Source organism: Phalacrocorax carbo, chromosome 2 (genome assembly GCF_963921805.1).
Source record: "Phalacrocorax carbo chromosome 2, bPhaCar2.1, whole genome shotgun sequence".
NCBI classification, from domain to species: domain Eukaryota; kingdom Metazoa; phylum Chordata; class Aves; order Suliformes; family Phalacrocoracidae; genus Phalacrocorax; species Phalacrocorax carbo.
Window position 1 is genome coordinate 121242164 of NC_087514.1, and position 16079 is coordinate 121258242.

The window sequence follows — 16079 nt, forward strand, 5'->3', positions numbered from 1 at the left end:
CATCTCCTAGCAGCCAAACCACTTCTCAAATACTGCTCTTATCCAGAAGAATCTGTCATTTAGTGATCTGATGATTTTTTTCACAGTCCCTGTGCAGTGCTAGACAAAACACCATACAGCTCATTCTACAAAGCCACACTGCTAAGCTGTTTCAGCACACATGCTTGAATCTTCCTTGAGAAGTGCTAATCCTTTCTTGAATTGAGCAAACACCAATCAAAATAGATTTTTAGTTGATTGATTTCACCAAAAAGTCATTTTTAGATGGAGGGATTAAAAGCTAAATACAGAAAGCAGATTGTTTAGACAAGCTACAGTCTGGAAATATAAAGAAAATGTTGGTGAAATATAGAGAGGATTAAAAATTGGTTGTAAACAGGGCCAAAATTTTAAACAGGTTTTGAGCAAAAAGCTGTTTCACTTCTCCGCAACAGAGCAAAACCACACATCAAATGTGGACACATTTATTAATGACACTTGCTCCTTAGCTATGCTCTCTGAAGTGCATTTCCCTCCCCAAGAACAGCCCTCACACAGCTTTGCTATGGCAGCAATAGGAAGTAAACAAGTCTGATGTACAGCATGCGACACTGACGCAGTCTCGCACCTTTCAGGTTTCTGTCACTTGCTTTGTTGCTCTCCTAAGAACTAAACTGCAAACAATCCTAACCTGCGAAACATCTACTCAGAGAGCTCTGCAGCTCTGTAGGCACCATCTACGTAAAACCCATGAGCCTGTTTCTCAAGTCACATGCCACCAAAGGGTTCAATGCACTAGAACAAGACCAAGAATATGCCCAGAAAAGATTTCTTATCCCACTTAGTTCACCAAGTCCATCAAGTCAGATGCTTCAAAAGACACTCAGAAGGACAACAAATGCAAGGACAAATACCAGTACCAGCTGTGCTGTGAGGCTGGTACATGCAGTCAGGAGACCAAAGCGAGAGAGGTACAAAGGGCAACACACTTCCACAAGTTTGAAAAGAACCCCACAGAATCACTATCTCCCCCAAACATATTTCGCCACTAAATTAATCTCCAAATGTAAAACGTACTTTGATTTATTGATGGCTCTTTTCAGCTTCTTCTCCAGTTGTTTCATCCTTCCCATGGCAGCATTGTATTTGGCTGCAGTCTCCTTGTGAACCAACTCACTTCTCGTTTTGGTCTGTTCTGCCTCCATTACCTTAAAGAGGGGGAAAAAACAGGTTGAGTGGCAAGACACGATGATCTACTTCTTATCATTTTAATTAACATCTTGAAACATCTTTAACATCTTTAATTAGCATCTTCATAATCTCTTCAATCAGCTCATGTCAGGAAAGTGAGGGTATAGAAAAAATGACTTTCAATGAATCTACTTAAGTCATTCCTGAAAGAAGCAGCAATATGTCAGATTTGCAAACACTCTTAATTATCACAGAGCTGTTGCAGCTTCTTGCATAGTATCTCTTACGTAAAGTTCAGAAGAGCCTCAAATTTTAGGATCATCCATTTTTTAACCGAGTTAGATATTCAGGAATGGAGCAGCGCTAGCAGAAGTCACCCAGTTACATTGAACAGCATTGTTTCTGTTTCTTTACCCCTGCTTCTCTCACGGGAGCCTGCCTTTCCCAGCAGGCAGGCAGTAGGCTGCTCAGCCCTCGGCTGCACTCCCACCACTCAGGAAAGGGCTGAAAATCAACCACAGCAGTGGTAGGACTGAAATGCAGTTCAGCCTGGATCACCAGCCTCCACAAAACAGCGTGTCCAATGACTGCCTGTTTGCAGAAGGCCAGGAAGTCACCTTTTCAAACAGCTGACCAGCCTCAAATCACGGTTTCAACACCGAAAATGCACAGGGGTTCAAGCCCTGAGCTGACACCCCTAATACACAGACAGGGGAAGCTATGCTGGTGACCAGCCCACTATCTGGGCAGGCAGATGTTTAACACGCAGCAGTACCAGGCCCAGCACATCAGCCACCACTCTCCATGGCCAGCCCAGGCCTTCCCCAGCCAGTCAGGCTGCAGGCCTGCACACAAACTAGCAAATTCTTTAAGCAATCAGGTATTCGAAGCTTTATAAACAAATTCTCAGTTCCATGGCATTTTGCAGCAATTAGGAGTCTACAAAAGCAACAGGAAAAGTAAATGTCCCTCCATTAGATGCTCTGCTGGTATCCCCTAGTCACGCTTTGCCAGTAATTCTATCCAGGGTACTTTCGTTGTGCATATTTGAGATGTCAGAGGCATAACTCAGAAAACTTGTTTTCTTTATTGCACTATCAGTCAAAATACAGATAAGGAGGTAACTGATTTGTTTGAATTAAGAAAAGTAGTGACACCTCTCCATTGGTCTGGCAATGAGGGGAAGACACAGTCTCAGGCTCCCTCTCTTGCAGCTATGAAGGTATCTGTACAAAAAAAAAAAAAAAATGGCAGGACTTGATTTTATCCAGTACTGGATTTTGAAACATCTCCACTGTGAAACCAACTACTCCACAACTTCAAGCAATTTTGCTCCAACTGGCTCCCACCACCAGAACATGTACCTCGGCTCTCAGATCCAGAGAGGGAGAATATTCAAGATATCTTGATTTTAAGTAACCTCACCCACAAAGCTCTAATTTCTTGAAACAAATTTCTTTCTAATTTCTTCCTAGCCTTCAGGCTGAACTGAACAGGGAAAAGACGACAGTCGATTTCAACTTGCTTGGAGTGCTGCTCCTCTCAGGGAAACTGTCATGTCCTTTCTGATGCCTAAATGGAAGCGTGAAACTGATACACACCAAAGCTGAACTGCATCAGCATCAACTAGAAGCTCTTGCTGCCACAACTACAGGCCACGTTTTACTCATCTGCACACACCACTGATTATTAAACAAAGAAGTTGCTACAGAACTTTACAAGAAACAAAGGTTTCCAAAGGCTCTTTTGATTATATATAAAATAATATACTCAGCTCCAACACCCTTCAACTATTTATATATAAATAAGGCATCCACTTTCAAAGAAAGGTCAAAAAAAAAAAAAAATCTACCAGATTCATAACAGGCTCTCCCCTGCGTCCTGAAAACAAGCTGCAGCCTCTTATCTTGAACAACTGTTTGAAAGCTAGGTTAATGCAATGACTTTCCCCAGTCAAATGTGTCAGACAAGGCTGGTTTTAGCATGGAAGCATCTTAAATTAAAATGCAGTCTCCAAAGACTGCACAGAAGCTGGTTCACCTCCTTGTAGCATGGCAAGGTAACTGCAATTTAAAAATGCTGGAAGCTACAAAATCATGGAGCATCTGGAATATACTAACGGTCAATTAAATGTCAATCCCTCGCATCCATTCTTAGAGCAAAATTAGCATCAACTTTGATATCTGGGATGAACCACATGGTAAATACTACCAGCATCAGGGTCGTAAAGCAGGTTAGGTGTCCAGTATCGTGTTGATTTTGCACATCTTTCATATCAAACATCACAGAAATGCTGAACCCTGCAGAACTGGGATTTGAGGATGACAAATGGTAAACACCTTAAAATATCTGACAAAACACGGAATTTGCTGTCAGCCATATATATCCACGTTCATCACCCTTTCCAGAAAAAAAAAAACAAAACAAAACATAAAAACGCTGTATACTTCATCCTTTTGAGAAATGACTGATGTAAGGAAAACCGTCTCCCCCCACTCCCTTGTTCTCCTATGGTCATTCTGTCATCGCACTCACATTACCTGCACAAATCTGTGGAGATGCCAGAGACAGCCCATCCCCTTCCCCCGGGACGGTGGCTCAAGCTGCATGCCCAAGGCTGTGGATAATACCTGGAAGACTGCAAGGTATCTCTGTGGAGATCCATTGTATGCCAAGATGCGTTTAAGCATTTCATTCAGACAAGAAGAAACAGAAAGATCACCCACCCCTCCACAAAAGCAAAGTGGGCTTTAAGTAGAGCAGCTGTCCATCACGGCAGGTGGACAGAAACAGACTGCAAACCATGCTGCCACCTCTACATCTGGGAGGTTCAATGTAAGACCAGCTAGGGAAACCCCTTACCTTTTAAAAAGGTCTTAGAAGACCACTGACAAGGCTTGTGTGGGAAAGAAGTACTTCTTATCAGACCTAATAATATGGTTGGGGAAGAACAGTCTTATATGGACTTACAAACAAGTTTCTGGTCACAGCTACTGAATAAGCTGTTTTGCCTAATAAAAGTCACTGTGCTTCTATCACCAACCTTGCCTTGTTGATGTTCCTACGTGATCACAGATGTAACAGCATCACTTAGAAAAAGGCAGAGATAAAAGTGAGGATGATACCTCTTCAAACTAAGACTGCTCAAGACACAGCTCTCCCCCCTTATATTGTACCTACTATTCGAACCATTGGCATGAGCAGGAGATGTACTCTTACACAAAAACATCCAGAGTGGGTGAACTTCTAGGACGCCCATACATTCACTAGACATTTCTGTAGCCCACACCTGTCCTTAATTACTAGATCACCTATTCCAGGCAGAATTCATTCTCTCAGGTAGCACAGACTACCAGATAAAATTATTGGAAAACAAAAACAAACAAACAAAAAACCCCACCCAACACAGGTATCGATCAATTCCTCTTCTCTTCTTCCCTACCCTCTATTTCCAACTCAGATGTCCGGGAAAGGAAAGTTGGTGTAGAGTATATATTTTTAGTGAATAAGCCTGTACAAGTAGCTTTGTTGCCCCCAAAAGATTTGCATGATCTGAAGTCAAAGATGGACTCCAGGCAAAATTTCAGTTATAACAACAGATGCAAAAGAAAAATTTATCAGGGAAATTAAGCAAAGCTGCCCATCTAATCACTCTGGACAACTGTTTCTTTCTCAAAAAATTAAACTGATACCTATTCTAGGCAAAGAATTAGAAATAAGAGGTAAGAGACAATGCAAGATCAGTAAACCAGGAGGACAGAATCAACAATACAAGGGATTGCATTTAACCCCTGCATTTCCAGGGTGAAGTGACAGACATTACGGCAGGGAAGGACGTCGATATTTTTGTTGTTTCTCTCACAGACCTTTCTTTCCCCTCCCTTTTTCTCCAAGTATTTCTATCTGCAGGAAGTATCTCTTCTCCCTACATCACAAAAGTACCCACGCATTTTACACTGACAGATGGCACTTCACACTATAATATCAAAGGGAGCTTCACAAGCCAAATTAAACCAAGAGGGAGCATGTCTCCTCCCTCTTCACTCTCCCCTCATCCCTTTCCTTTTAAAATGTCTCATGATCAAGAGCCAAAACATTTCTTCTCCCTGCCAGAATTTATGAACTGAACATATCTCAGGAACGACTGTAAAAGCAGAACCTTTTTTAAGACTGCAGGTTGCATCGACAATTAGAAATTAGAAATTTCTCTTGAAATTAATATAGGATCTTCCTTTCTGCTCCAGCTTGTCTCAAACTTGAGGTAACATATCTGTCAGCACTTTCCTTCTGTACACATATACGAATGATTTTCAAGAGGAGTGTAAATGTGAAGATTTCTCTTCTTCATTCCTCCAAAATTCTCCATCCTTTGGCCCTTTTATAGCCCTGCTCTCTGCACCCCAAACTGCAGCATTATAATTCAGGGTACTAGCAGGTAGACAACACACTTCCACTTCCCAAAAACATTTTCTCCAAATTTTAAAGACAAACTGCAGTTACCAAGAACGTGGTAAGCTAATGGCTAACAGCGAACAGTACTTTTCTTCTCCAGGCAGCTTAAGAGCTCATCAAACCTGACTACATGCAAGCTAGGTGACTACACTGTCATTATAATCAACAGAGAATTCATCTTACAATGAACTTGCCCCTCTGGTCACGTGAATTATTCTCCAGACACCATCACCTTACTCATCTGACTATAACGGAAGTTTAGGCAAGTAACTGGGACACCTGAAACTGATGAGCTAAATCCCAACCTAAGTGTCATTACACTAGATCTGTGGAGAATTGACATCTAGAAAGAAAACCCACATGAATTTACCCAAAAATACACATCAAGTTAAGAGTAGAAGTGGGTAAAGCAGCTGCCTGACTTGCAGGTTCGCATCACAGTCCTGTGCTTCACTGTGGTCAACACATCGCTCAAGCACAGACATTTACAGGGATCAGTTGCATCTTCACAGGCAGGCAGGCATCCAGCTCCTATTTAGGCACCCAGCTTCCTTTGGAAACACAGCTCAAACTGCAAGGTGAAAAAAAATTGCTGAGTGACAGCCTGTACTCCCTGTACCTATTCATGCTGGTCCTGCCTGCTCTGCGAATAAAAACATCTTCCACATGTTATGCTTCCAGCCCACCAAGGATAAGGAAAATTTCAGTAGCTCTCCCATTTCTCACCGGTTTAATTATATGATTTTCTATATCGGTGGCTACAAAAGCCTTGTTTACAGTAACCTGTTAGTCTGACACATTAAAAGTAGTGTTAATAGCTTTTCAGTCTACGAAGAAATCAAAAAGCAATTACAACATGCAACCCTTATCTCCATTTCCTCCCAGTGAGGGTCTGCAAACAGCATTTCCTGTTTGGTACACTGGAACCCAAGTCTTTGCCCACATCCATTGGGCCAAGTGCAAAAGTAACCTGGGAGTATTTCCATACATGCCTGTATAAAACAATAAGTGTCTCATTTGTTCTCTTGCCTGCCCTTTTCCTTTATGCTCCCTGTTTGCATTGGTTGTCAGCTACCAAGCTGCTACAGGGCTCAGGTTTTGTTCCAACTTCAGATTAATTCAATATAGCCTGCCACCTCTGCCTAAGAAGAGCAAATAAACACACTTTACCCTTGACTGACATTTCTATCAATAGAGAAACAAATTAATTAATAGCCCACTTCTAACATTTGGCACAGAGGTGCTTTTCTGCACTTGATTCATTGCTGTACAAGGCTCAGTGCAAGATTATTCTCTGCCCAGTACAACTGTCCTTTATAAATACACGCAAAAAAACCTAGCAAATCCAAACAACTAGAGTGCAAAAAACTTTCTCCAAGAGTGATTTTGTATGTGGAAGTAGAGGAATTCTACTTCTTAACCCTCAGAAACAGTTTTTTCCATTAGTAATTTCTAATCTACTTAATAGTTAACAAATGATTAACAGCAACACTGCGGCAGTCAAGCAGAACTTTTGTTCTAGTAGATCTCATCCTCCAGCCTGTTTTCGTTCATAGCTTGGTGGGGAATGTTGATGTTCTCTGCTCCTCGAGACCCCAATTATTCTGTTTACCTCACTGAACACTAAGTGCTTCACCAATTGCATGCACTGAAACCATGGAAGTATTCACTCTGCTCCTAAAGAAGTTATAAAATAAAACTCAGTTAAGCCCTCCAAACAAACTAATGTTGGGTCTATTCAGTCAGGACTTCCAACAGCATTTTCACCCTTCTTGGCTCTTGCCCTAGCCTCAAGACCTCCAGTATGGCCAAAGAAAATCACAAGACAAACTTCCATGTAACTTTTTCAAAATCTGCTGCTCCCTGGAAAGGTGCAGATAGGTGCTTTCTGGGAACTGAGCTTACCCAGACTATTTTAAGCCCTAGGAAGTGTTGGGTAACACACTTTCCATTCAAGGAGCCATCAGCTGCTCTATACAATCCAGTCCTTGCCTAGGAGATTTTGTAACTGCAGTAAATAAACCTAAGGTTCCTATTTACTGTTCAGCTGTAACCATCAGAGACAGTATGGTTTGAATCAGTCCTCTGACAAGGAGATATTCTGCATTCAGTGATGATACATATCAACACCACCAGCATGACACCAAACACTGTCAGCAGCCATCTTCTGCTCTAAATCACTGGGTTTGCCCACCTCGGGTATACTCCTCTCACAGACTGTCAGGGAGGGGTTGCAGAAGGACACAGGGATCCCCTTGAAATATCCAATGAAAAGAGGAATCCATCTGAAATCTCAAAATTGCTAGTGTTTCTTTCCTCACCTGCCCCAACACAAATTTTCATTATGTCAGCTAGAGAGAGGCAGCTGATATGTGGTTGCTACCACCCCCCACTAGATCTGAACAGTTTAGCAGTCGACTCTAAGCAACTCCATTAGATGCTCCCAGTTTTCTCACCCATCTACTCCGAGAATCAAAAATTGTGTACGTATTTCTGGACTTCGCTCATACTGAACAAGGATAACTAGGGAAAGTGACAGCTGCTGGTGTCCTGATACACACACACTGCAAAGGTAGGGCTCCCTTCAGAAACATGCAGAGGTTAGCAGACCTGAAAATACCTAAAGCCAACAGGGAGAGTAACACAAACAATATCCTGGAGTTTGTTTTCTCTTTTTTAATATATACCAGGTTTTCCATCTCTCTCCTACAGAGCCAATGTCCTTTTTGTTCCCTGTTTCTTCATCAGGCAGCTGTTTTTTTACAAGTCACACTGAAATAGAGGCTTTCTTATAAGTGAGAATCTTCTGCAACAGAACAGAGCTACTGCATTGAGGACTGCAAGACAATAGAAACATTGTACAGCACGCTAGCACATTTGGGATAGCAAAGTTCAGCTTCACTGGCATGTTAAGGGAACTCTGACAGAACAAAGGTTTTTAATTTTGATTTTTGGTTCTTTCATGCTAAAAAAAGAAATCTGCTTTTTTTTCAACAGACAGGAAAAAAGAGACACAGCAAATGACAGGAAAATTCTTCCTGACAGCTACTAAAATGAATACTGCCTTTCATTGTCAGACAGTACATCTCTTCTGTAGATTTAAAAAGACTTTACAAAGGAGGTAAAACCTTGTCTAAATTTAAAAGTTAACTCAGGGTAGAGCAGTATGCAAGTTTAAAATGCAACACATTGAGTAATCCTACATTGAAAAACACATTTCCGAAGTGCCTTGTTCAACTTACTCCATACGAAGAACAGGTTATACCAGAATTGGAACACATCCCTGTTTTTCCAAAGTAAGAGTTTCCATAACACATGTATTCAGGAATTTCCATCCCTATGCAATTATTCTGGCGTAACTCCACATGCAGATATGCCTTAAGACATTGTTTATCCCTATTATATAGATGGTAATTTTTTTTCTTTAGAGAGCTACTCCACTAGCTACTCGCACAGCCAAATATAGTTGTCACAGTAGCAGCCCAAGGCCCAAATCATTTAACCTTAGGCTTCATAATTATCTGTAGCTTCATTTCCTACATGTCATGTATCTGGACCAATACAAAACTTTGGTCTTTCAGAAACTAAGGCTCATACACCACAGGAGAACACAAAATGTGGAAAAGACAGATGCTGGGGCAAGTCTATATTACCCTCTGAGTAGCATGGTTGAGCATCTCTTGCCAGGCAGAGTCAAACTGACGTTTGTCATCTTCCAGTAGCCTCTGCTCAGCTAGCGAAATGGTCTCTTTTGCAGCACGCAGCACTTCAGTGGCCCTCTGAAAATCCTGAGTCGCCCTCTGAGCTTCCAGCTGTGCCTAAAAAAAGAGAAGTTGGGATCAGAGACAAAGCAATACCCACAGACACGTTTAGAAGAGCCACCACACTAACCCCGGGTCTTCAAAAACACCACGCCAGCATTACTGTTTCCCAGTCTTTTACTTGGAAGTGACACACATTTCCTCACTGGAGTAAGTACTGCTAAGACAGCAGTTCTCACCCAAACAGGTGATTTGCAAAGAACTGTCTCATTGTGTTGGTCATCAAAAAACACACAGCTGATGGCCTACAAATAAGGTATTTATCTCTCAGCCAGGTGCTTACGTTGCATAACCACTGAGAAACAAAACAAAAGAAAACGCAATAGCAAACTAGTAGCATGTCAAGAATATGTTGAGAATGGCACTCCCTGAGTTTAGTCAGGGTGGATTTTTATCTGGTGCACCATTAACCGCACTGAGGAAATGTTTTGGAAGTATTACATTGCTATAAAGCATAAACAAGTTTTCTGAGAAGGTGGCTACTAATTCTTCGGACATTATCACTGGGACACAACTGGTGCAGCAAGTCCACACTACACAAACACAGAGGTAACCAAAGGAATTTAAAATGCATGTAAAACACAGATAAAGGCCCTGCTATGTCCTTTGGAAACTGCTGCTTCTTTTCAGCAAAGTAACACAAAGCTTGAGCTTGAAGAGAGCACTTTCAAGTGTCTGCATGGAAGCAGGGGGGAACAGTGTCTCCTGGTGAACTGTATGGTTCTTGCTGTGAGAGCAAAGACTCCTCCAAAACAACATACAACCTTCCCAGCAAAGCAAACACAGCTTAGAAGCCATCTAGTCAATGAGCTGTGATCTCTCTTTATTCCAGACCAAAAAAAAAAAATTCTCCAAGACATTGCATTTACAGACCACCTTCATCTCTTCTGAAGGTTTTAACAAGGCTCTCACAATACCCAAATCCCACTCTGAACAGTCCTCGGTAAAATGCTCACATTCTATCTTGCAGGCTTGGAGCCACCTCCATTTTTCACAGCGCTGCACTTTAGTACCAGTGGCAAATCTTAAATGTTCAAAATAGGTGACCCTACAACAAATAGACAAAGAATATCCATAAACAAATTATTGGTGTTGGCTGGGTGTGGGTTGGTTGGGTGGGTTTTTTTGTTGTTGTTGTTGGTTGGTTGGTTTGGGTTTTTGTTTGGTTGGTTGGCTTTTGTTTGGGTTTTGTTTATCTTATTTAAAAAAAAAGATATGTCCCCTCTTTCTATAGTTATCACTGAATGACTAGCAAGTTTAACATTCAGGCTTTCAAACCTGCAGGTTTCACATTGTTTTCCTTCATCAGAAGTTTTTTATTTCTGAAGCTTTTGTGTTCACCTGGTGTCTCAACTATATCAGCACTTTGCTGCTGTAGAGCCCTTTTGAGATTGATGCACAAATACCCTGTTTAGCTCAAAAGTAAAATCTTTACCTGAACTTTTCTATATCACATATTCCATAAATTTCTATTTAATTTTGAGCTGTTTTGCACTGAAACACCACCCTTCAAATGTAAGCTTCACATCCAATTAATTGTTGAACATCCAGTACTGTGAAGACAGTTTTCATTTACACTTCAATGATTTTCTTAAAAATAAACTGGAATTACCCAGTTTATACCTATGGGAAATGTCTTTGACCAAACATGACTGACAGAACAAAATAATGAATTAAACTGTACATGTCATGATATACAGAGAGGGAGTCTGAGGCTGAAACAGGGGAAAGGACTCTGACTACAGAATACTAAGCTGATAAAGATGACACGTTATCAATAAAGGAAGAGTTTTTAGTGTTAAGAAATGGTGGTCATCTGGGAAGTATCAGGGATTTTTAGCCACGGAATGGGAACTAAGTAGAACAATAGTGCATTTCTCCAGCAAACAGCTGGGCTACACCTCAACACCAGCTGCACCAAATACCTTTACACTTGAGACACCACAGTTATTTGTAAAGGTAATGGAAAAACCCTTCCCTCCCCGCCCTGTGGCAGGGGAGACAGACTCTTAATTTAAACACAAGTCTCAAAAGGAAATAAAGCACACTAAGTTTCCCTCACAGTGTCCTGAAATAGCAACAAGCTCTTCTTACTTCCTTCCCCCTATCATACAGAGAGGTACTTCACCCCAAAGTGACCATGGAAAAATAGGAGTTATGTGTCAGAGGTCCTTCAGCTACTAGCTGGGGCAGGAAATCAAAGTCATCACAATCAGTGCAGCAATTTCCTTCCAACCAAGGTCCTTGATGCACTTCCTTCTGAAGTGACTGCTTGCATTTTCCACAGAAGAGAAATTCATCTAACCATGCCCTTTGCTGTTTTCGGGCAGCTTACACCACACCACCATGCCTACAGCCTTCGTGAAGAGCCAGGGCATTAAAGTGTTAATTTCCATGCAGGACTGCACATCCCAAAGCAGCACAGAGCTTTGGGCCAATATTAGTGGATGAACAGCATCCTGGTGTAAATTCATCGTTAATACACTCTCTTAGAAAGCCTAAGGAAAAAAACCACACGTTACATCTCACCACCACCCCAGTCAACAGCTGCCTGTTTCAAACATATTAACACATTTTATAAATTAAGACTAAGTCTGACTAAAGAATATTTTAATTTAGCCAGTAGCTAACCTAAACCGTGGTACCCACCAAGCACAGGAAAGCTGAGGATCTTTAAACAAGGCCTAACCTAAGGTTCCAACAAAGGACACAGCAAGAAGCCTGAAGCTTAGGCCCCAAAATATCTCTGACATTTCACAACTTTTTTTTTCTTCCCGTAAGTTTGACCTATGCTAGTAGAGGGATCAATTGCAAATAAAGGCCAAAAGTTTTCCATAAAAACAGTTTGAGATGGGATTTTTAACAAGTGAAATAAAATGCAGTAAAAGCCTGCACCAAGCACTGCAGAACAGTGCTGAGGATGTTGGGAGGAAGAACAGGACTGATTTTCATGGAAGACCCTATGAGAAGGAGCCAGGTTCCAATAACTCCCAGGCAATAAGGCCATCAAAGCCTATCCTCAGTGAAGACTTCAGCTCCATGGCTGCCCCACTGCAGGAGCGGGCCTGCCCACACAAGAAACAACTTAGAAATGCAGGAAAAGACTGGCAACCCATTCCTAGCACAGGCAGAACCGCACCAGCGAGTAACTGCTTTCGAAACTCTAGTAAAACCAGATCCCAGGAGCAATGCGAGCACAGAAGTACAGTTTTCTCACTGTAACTGCATCAGCACTTGAAAGTTTCTGTTGGCACAGATACCCGGGTCAGAGATCAACACATCTAAGCCAGCAAAAAGTCTGCAGAGCATTAGGAGCTCAGTTACTAAATCCCAACAGAAAACAACATTTAGTGGTTGCTTGCAGTACTAGTAGCTCTTCTGATGAAGCCTCTAAAGCACAATTGGCTGCACAGCAGAAAAATGTTCTTTATGATAAGAAAACCAGAAGCTAAATTTACAATTCAGGTAGATATCTGCTGGCACCTGGACTTCTAGGACATTGAGAGCTGAAGCTGTGAACAGGCAGGCCTGTAACTCTGGCCACATTCAGCTTCACGCCCCATAACTCTGTGGGCAAATGGAAGACTGAAACAAAACCGTACTTAAATATTGTCTCCCAGCTGTATCTGTGGAATGCTACTCTGCATGGCAGTTTGGAAACTGTTTTGGAACACAAAGTGCTTTTTTGTTTATGCAAAAGAGTTAGTCCAAATAGCAATTTAGCTCCAACAGTTATCTGAAGTCAGCCTAGTCTTATTTTAAGCAACTTACAGAAAGCCTGGGAAAGAAAAAAAAAAGAGCCAAATGCTAGGGTAAAGAATTATACAGTAGTCATTAAAGACGCATCAACAGGTTTGTGGTTTTCCAATGTGAAAAAGAATACTCGAACACTTCTTAGTTAGTACAGTTACTCAATAATTAGCCTTCATTTAAAACTCCCTCCAGCACGTACAAGTTGTTCTGCACCATCACTGACAGACTGCTCTCATGCTCTCAACCTCAAGCCTGCAGGTCACTCAGTTTGATGGAAGAGACAATAGCATATTCTTCACGTGCTTTTAAAATCAGAGCACAACAGGAGCTCACGTCTCTGTTCAGCCTCCTGACATTGTGTATGAACTTCATTATTTTAGACAGTGGTTGCTTCTCTCAAAAGACCAGAATTCAAAATTCAAATGAATGGCTGAAAACTAGGTTATTTTGCTTTCAAGCACAAACTGGTGCTCAAGTTAAGAGAGGTTTAGCCCTGGGGTAGCACGAGGGAAAAAGTATTAGGGATCACAGAATGGCAGGGGTTGGAAGGGACCTCTGGACATCATCTTGTCCAACCCCACTGCTTGAGCAGGCACACCTAGAGCAGGGAGCACAGGAACACGTCCAGTGGGTTTTGAATGTCTCCAGGGAAGGAGACTCCACAACCTCTCTGGGCAGCCTGTGCCACTGCTCTGTCACCCTCACAGTAAAGGAAGTTTTTTCTCATATTGAGGTGGAACTTCCTGTGTTCCAGTTTGTGCCCATTGCCCCTTGTCCTGTCACTGGGCACTACTGAAAAGAGTCCAGTCCCATCCTCCTGACACCCACGCTTCAGATACTTATAAGCATTATAAATTCTCCCCCCTCAGTCTTCTCTTGAGGATGAGGACAAAAAAAATCTCCAAGGGAGTTTGAAGGCAAGTGGGATGTCAACTTTCTGCCTGTCACCCATATCACTGGCACCTGATGGAGTCTACCCAATATAAAAGTGAGCATCTCTTTCAAAAAAAAAAAGTCAGAAGGAGCTAGGCCAGTGAAACCCCTTACCGGAAACAAGAAAGCTTTGACACCTTGGGAACTGGGGAACCCGTGTCCCAGCTCCTACCGCCACAGTGACCAGGAGCTTGTTGTGCCTCATCATTAGTGCTTTCTGCCAGGAAGCTCAACTGAATGTCCTCACCATTGCAGACCCTTCCCCTATTAGCATAAAATATAAAATGGGGCCCCTTGAGAAATGCAATTAAGCAGCCACAGAGATCTCGGCTACGAAGAATCCCACCACCACAGCAGTCTCTGTCACACACCATTTGCACAAAGCACCTACTCCTGCTGCTGCTGTGTTCATCCCTCCTCTGCAACTCAGTACCCTACAATCAACCTGCTACAAACAAGCATCCCACAACAGTAAATCCCTTCCCAACAACAAGCAGCACACCCAAGAGTCCTGCTCTGCCCACTGAGCCCCCTCCTCTCTACCTCTCCTCACAGCCAAGAGCTTTCTCTTCGCCACTGTCCACCCTGTGCCCTTCCACATAGGTGATCTCCTCTCACCAGCTCATCCACCACTGATCTCCCTGCCTCCGATACACACAGCCCCAAACTTCCCAGCCAGCTCCCAAAGACTCAGAGGTGACACACAGTAGCGGCACTAGCAGAAACAAATGGAGCACTGCAATATAAAATATGACAACTTTTAAAATAAACAATGACATAAAATTACCATCAGGGCTCGTAATTGCAAGCTATTAATGTATTGCTGAAAGCAGCTCAGTCCTGACAAATCACTTCTGGGGGGATAAAAGTTGCACCCTCATGGGCAATCCTCTGCTTAGTCTATAGAGGGTCTTGCACAGAAGGGGACCATGCACAACAGCTGGATTATGTTGTTAGCTAAAGACAGTGATGAAAACAAAAAACCTAGGCCATAGCAAGCTAATAGAAAAGAAAAAAAAAACAGGCACTTTTTAAAATGCAGTCACTCTTCTGGAATTGGCAGCAGCATACAGACAGATTTTTCAGGCCAGCAGGCACATCTGCTTGTCCACTTTCAAGGCAGAAAACCCTGTACTCTTCATTATGAAATACAATTTTCTGTTTAGTCCACATAGCTTTTATTGCCCCAGTCCCCTTTGGTAGTCAGAGTCCTTGCCCAGCTGACTTAACAGAGGATTTTTCCCACCCTACCATTCATTGCTTGAATATTCTGCATCAGCATCAACCAAGACATATACCCCTCTTCCTCATTTCACCTGATCTCCAATTTTTGTTTTTGCCTACCTAGTTATACAGGACTGCACAATATCACTGACACTAAAACACAGTGCAACACAGCTACAGCATTCCTGTGAGGTTAGCTGACATCTAATACACCCTGGTAGACACTGCCTAGCCTCTGACCCGTGAGCACATATGCACGCAGCTAACAGCCAAGCCAGGTTGCCAGAAATAGATGCAGAGGGGACATTTTGTGGGGCCAAGCCTGGTACAGAATTTCTCCCCTTGGCCAGCCTCCCTCACCAGAAGACCAGACCACAAGTGCTAGTAAATTCGTGAAAAGGGCATCACTAACACAACCAGCAAATTTCCCATTAGAAATTACAGCAAAGGTCAGTTATTTTCAATTATTTAAAAAATTGGCTTCTTATTTAGCCAGGTGAACCTATCTCATGCCAAGATCTTGATGCCCCACTTTCTTTCAGCATCTCTGCACTATTGCCAATAGAAGGCATGAACAATCTCTGTTTATAAAAATCGCTCTAAGCTGGAACGTGAAGGGAACACACAGCTGCTGCTCAGAACAAGGCACCAGCACATCACGTGCTGGCCCAAGGCCTTTGCTCTAAAAGACACTTGTTAATGTGAAACCAATGTCTCTCCCACTCA

The 16079-nt window shown here is 42.3% G+C and overlaps 1 protein-coding gene across 1 annotated transcript in view; it reads right to left on the reverse strand.

Annotated features, from left to right (window-relative positions):
- Positions 1-16079, reverse strand: part of SH3BP5 (SH3 domain binding protein 5) — a 53954-nt gene that overhangs the window by 11259 nt on the left and 26616 nt on the right. Inside the window, exons 4-5 of the mRNA XM_064444146.1 lie at positions 9276-9440; positions 1057-1187 (exon numbers count right to left, since the gene is read on the reverse strand). Coding sequence (XP_064300216.1) covers positions 1057-1187; positions 9276-9440 — 296 coding nt within the window. The remainder of the gene's footprint in view (positions 1-1056; positions 1188-9275; positions 9441-16079) is intronic.